This window comes from Castanea sativa, chromosome 6, assembly GCF_040712315.1.
Source record: "Castanea sativa cultivar Marrone di Chiusa Pesio chromosome 6, ASM4071231v1".
Lineage (NCBI taxonomy): Eukaryota > Viridiplantae > Streptophyta > Magnoliopsida > Fagales > Fagaceae > Castanea > Castanea sativa.
Genome location: NC_134018.1, coordinates 9,777,461 through 9,781,761, shown reverse-complemented (window position 1 = coordinate 9,781,761; position 4,301 = coordinate 9,777,461). Strand labels below are relative to the sequence as shown.

Here is a 4,301-nt window from a genome sequence, read left to right as displayed (position 1 = left end):
TAGATATATATCACTTTAAGTTTCTTTAAAAATACATTCTCTCCTCTCTCTCTAGTATTCTAAAAAAAAAAAAAAAAAAATTAACATAATATGATATTTGCATGGATCCAAAACACTAAATATTACTCTAATACAGTACAATGAATGATTGACAAGAATCTTGTTTATCCATGTCCTATTTTCATTTTTCCCATGAAACGACAGCGTATCTTCAGTCGTATATGAATGATTAATGAATGGCATTACGGCACAAACTACAAACAAGTAACAAGGAGAAAAAAAGGCAAAGAATTCTTAAGAAGCACTTTATTCGTTATTCAGTTTCCCAAGCCAGGACGTTTCCCGTGAAAACTATTTCCAATTTCATCTTAAAATCACAACAAATCTTTTCTCACTTCACCACCACAACTTCCTCTCAGATCTTTCCCTTCCTTATTTTCTCTGACCCTTTTTTTTTTTTTTTGTGTGTGTGTGTGGTAATTCATTTTCATACTTCCTTTCTCTTCCAAGCATTCCCATTTTATTTTTATACACAAAAAAAAAAAAAAAAAAAGAACTTTCTTTTTCTTCTTTCTCACAAAGAGAGACAGAGACGTCAAATCCGTTAATCCATGGCCAAAAGCTCCTTCAAGCTTGAACATCCCCTCGGTTCTCTCTCTCTCTCTCTCTCTCTCTCTCTGTATTTTGCTTTTGCTTTTTCTTTGTTTGGGGTTATGCAATTGGGGTGGATTTGGTGGAACTGAGAGTTTTGTGATCTGGGTTTGTGAAATAATTATGTTTCATTGCTTATTTGGTGGATATATTGACTAAATGAAATGCTTTTATATAAATTCCTAATTTTTCATTGTCTTGGAATGTATTCTAAATGTGTTAATTTTTCCCTTTTCTTGTAGTAGAAGTGTCTGTTTTATCATTTTGATCGTTGATCTATGGAACTTGTGAAGCATGCTGGCAAGTACATATGTTGGAAATTTGTTTCCTTTTCCCTTTTCTTGTGTAGATCTAGTGATGTTGTGATTTGGGTTTTGATGGTCTGGATTGTGGTTTTCATTTATGGTACTTTGGGAGCATGCTTATACTAGTAAGAACCATATGTGCATCTAGTTTTATGGGAAGAGCCATGTTTTGGACCTCGATCTAGTATTAGCTCCGTGATTGCTTTTTTCATGTGTTCTTTGAAGATTTAGTTGCATAGGTAAGATATGATTGTCGATTTTGTTAGGGTCTTTTCACCTTTTTGATCTTGTATTGGTATGTCTTGTTCAAATATTTATTGTTTTAGTATTAGAGATTGACAAACCTGATATCTAGATATGTTGAAAAATGATCAAATGATCCTTTCAACCTTGACTGTGCTTGTGTTGAACAGTGAAAACCAGGTGAAACTAAATGAAAAATGAAAGAACATACTTAAAACTCTTTTCTTATTTTTTGATTGGTAAGTTACACACATACTCTGTGGCTCTTGAACTTCACTCTCCACGGTGCCATTTGAGCTAGAGCTCATTGGCAGTATGTACTTAAAATATTGTTTGCAATGAATAAAAAATTGAAAGTGGATTGATGTAAGGAAACTTTTCGGGATTATTTGTACTTGCCAAAAAGATGAAAAGTTAGAATTGTTGTCTTTGCAAGAGACTGTAAGAAACTAATAGTAGAAACCATCACTGGAATTGCCACATGGAAATAACTAATACCTATTTTTCAAGTTGTCATTCATTACCCCCCCCCCCCCCCCTCTCTCTCTCTCTCTCTCTCTCTGAGTTACACTAGCATGCCTTTATTAAAGACCATGTGGCTATCTTTTTCTGGTGTCTTCCTGTAGATTGGTTTAGAAATAGGTAAAATTTTCCTTACTCGTGTTCTTCTTTGTTATAAATATGTAACATTTTTGTGTACATGCCAGAAAGGAGGCAGGCAGAAGCTGCTCGAATCAGGGAGAAGTATCCTGATAGAATACCGGTATGAAGTTCATATCTCATTTTCAAGAGCATGTCTACATATAGGATGTTACACATAATGGTCATCTATAATTCTTCTTTTCATAGATTTTATTGTGCTATGTAGGTTATTGTGGAGAAGGCTGAAAGAAGTGACATACCTGACATCGACAAGAAGAAGTTAGTCCAATTTGTATTTTAATTTTATATGTCCATTGTTTATTTTTAAGGTGGGTGTTTTGACTTACTGACTTATTGTATGTGGGTATGTTATATAATGCCGGATGTCTTAATACTAGGATATGGCTTCGATTCCTGTGTGACTGTAATGTGCTATTTGACATGTTTATCATAAAATGCTATAGGCATTTGAGCCTGTCTGATGAATGCAGGTATCTGGTTCCTGCTGATCTGACTGTTGGGCAGTTTGTATACGTGGTCCGGAAGAGGATAAAGCTCAGTGCTGAGAAGGCCATATTTATCTTTGTCAAGAACATCTTGCCACCAACTGGTGAGAATTCTCTTTATAATGCCATACACTATGTATATTCTTGTATTCTTAGCTTCTGTATTTACTTATTACATGTATTTATGTTTTCTTTCATTGTAGCTGCCATGATGTCTGCAATTTATGAGGAAAACAAAGATGAGGATGGTTTCCTTTACATGACTTATAGTGGCGAGAACACTTTCGGATCATTCTGAGTGCTGTGAAGCTTAATTATATGTACATTATAATTTAAGAAGAAGATGAAGAAGAAGAACGAGAGTCTATGTATATTCTTTGCTGTCAGCTCTTATTGATGCAATCCCAGCATTGAGGATTGCTCTTTTATCTCCACCCCCCCCCCCCCAAACAGAAAAATACTCTCGTTGAACCTGATGCTATGCAGTAAATATTTTATGTTTATCCTATTCCTAGGGATGCTTCGAGAGGTATTTCTTATTAAGTGTTTATTATATAGTACTCTTGGATTGTGAATTGACTGACTGTGTGCCTGCACTGGTGTTTCCAAACTTGTCTAGCCATTATTTTAATCCATTTCGATTTTTAACACAATTTAGCCACAATTTCTTGTTACTTTTTAATTGTTAAAGGAATCTCATCATATGAACAGAATTTTTCTCCAATTCCTTTGTTTCGTTTGGTGAAGGCATGCTCTAGTACTGCTCTTTAAGCTTCACTAATGCCATCATTAGAACCAACATGTCATGCCTCAAATGATTGATTTTTCCATTTAGTCCAAACTGGCCTCGCTCAACACATGGACCAAGAGCCTGTTGTGGAGAGAGGATGAAAAAACTGCCTTTTTCTCTTGAGTTTCTTAGAAGATGTCTTTGACTACTTAAGAAGCCATGTGCCAATCCACGATTCAATAGGCACTTAACGCACTTTTTGGTTTTTTCGACATAGACTTCCAAAAGTTCAAACCCTTAATCTTCCAACTATCAAATTATCATATATTGTTGTGAAATAGCTCCTACATGTAGGGTCACTCTACACTATTTGATTGCTATAGCTTTATCTACTGGCAGCAAGTATCCTGGAATTAAAACTTACGTATAGCAGTATACTATTAAAACTCAGCTTTTGTCTTGGTGGTCATATCATCACCGCACTGCTTCAATAGCCAATTGAATAATGCTATTCATATCTTCTTTGGACTTCCACAGACTTTGAAGGCCCTATATGTTTGTGTGTGTTATTGGAAAGGTTGTAGGTAGTACTTTGACAGAGATATAACTTTCAATAGAAAAGTTACTCATTGTAATTCCTGCAATATGAAAGTAAAGTGGATGACCACTTGATAGAAAAAGCCGTATTCCCCTTTAGTTATATTTCCTGCAACTACTACTACTCTTTTATTTTATAACACGTTATCAGCACAGCGTTCTAGCCAAACTCAGAAAAGAAGTTGCCATCATTTTGCCTCTTGAATCTAAAGGTTATTTCTTTGACAATTTAACTTTTTTTTTTTTTTAAAGTTACAATTTAACTTAATTCACATGTGTTACATAATCTATATAGAATAAGTTTACATATAAATTATGTAGAGCAAATATTGTACGGGTTAATTAAATTTTACATGTTATAAATATTTATCTATTGCAATTATTAATATTGTTACATTCCTGTCATACCAATAGATCATGTCAAACTTGGCAAAACTTGAATTCAATGCTCTTGACATATCGGGCAAGAATTATCTATCATGAGTCCTGGACGAAGAGATCCACTTGGAAGCAAGGGCCCTCATAGAGACCATTAAAGATGGAAACAGAGCTTCCTCACAGAATAAGTCAAAGGTAATGATATTTATTTGTCATCATCTTCGTGAGGAACTGAAAACTAAGTACCTC

At 34.6% G+C, this 4,301-nt stretch overlaps 1 protein-coding gene across 2 annotated transcripts; it reads left to right on the top strand.

The window, feature by feature from the left end:
- Positions 1 to 245: 245 nt before the first annotated feature.
- On the top strand, positions 246 to 2,957 carry LOC142641540 (autophagy-related protein 8C-like). Of its 2 annotated transcripts, XM_075815980.1 has the most exons (6): positions 246 to 648; positions 894 to 951; positions 1,907 to 1,962; positions 2,068 to 2,120; positions 2,333 to 2,451; positions 2,551 to 2,957. In XM_075815980.1, exons 2-6 carry the CDS (start codon positions 930 to 932, stop codon positions 2,643 to 2,645), a joined length of 345 nt encoding a protein of 114 aa, XP_075672095.1. In that variant the 5' UTR covers positions 246 to 648; positions 894 to 929; the 3' UTR covers positions 2,646 to 2,957. The 2 variants fall into 2 exon arrangements, with proteins under 2 accessions (XP_075672095.1, XP_075672094.1); XM_075815979.1 differs by lacking the exon at positions 894 to 951.
- Positions 2,958 to 4,301: the final 1,344 nt, after the last annotated feature.

Excerpts from the sequence above, each read along its gene's own strand:
- LOC142641540 (XM_075815979.1), top strand. The coding sequence starts at position 612 with ATGGCCAAAAGCTCCTTCAAGCTTGAACATCCCCTCG. Across the intron at positions 1,963-2,067 it reads AGTATCCTGATAGAATACCG|GTTATTGTGGAGAAGGCTGA; the intron begins GTATGAAGTTCA and ends TGTGCTATGTAG. Across the intron at positions 2,121-2,332 it reads CCTGACATCGACAAGAAGAA|GTATCTGGTTCCTGCTGATC; the intron begins GTTAGTCCAATT and ends TGATGAATGCAG.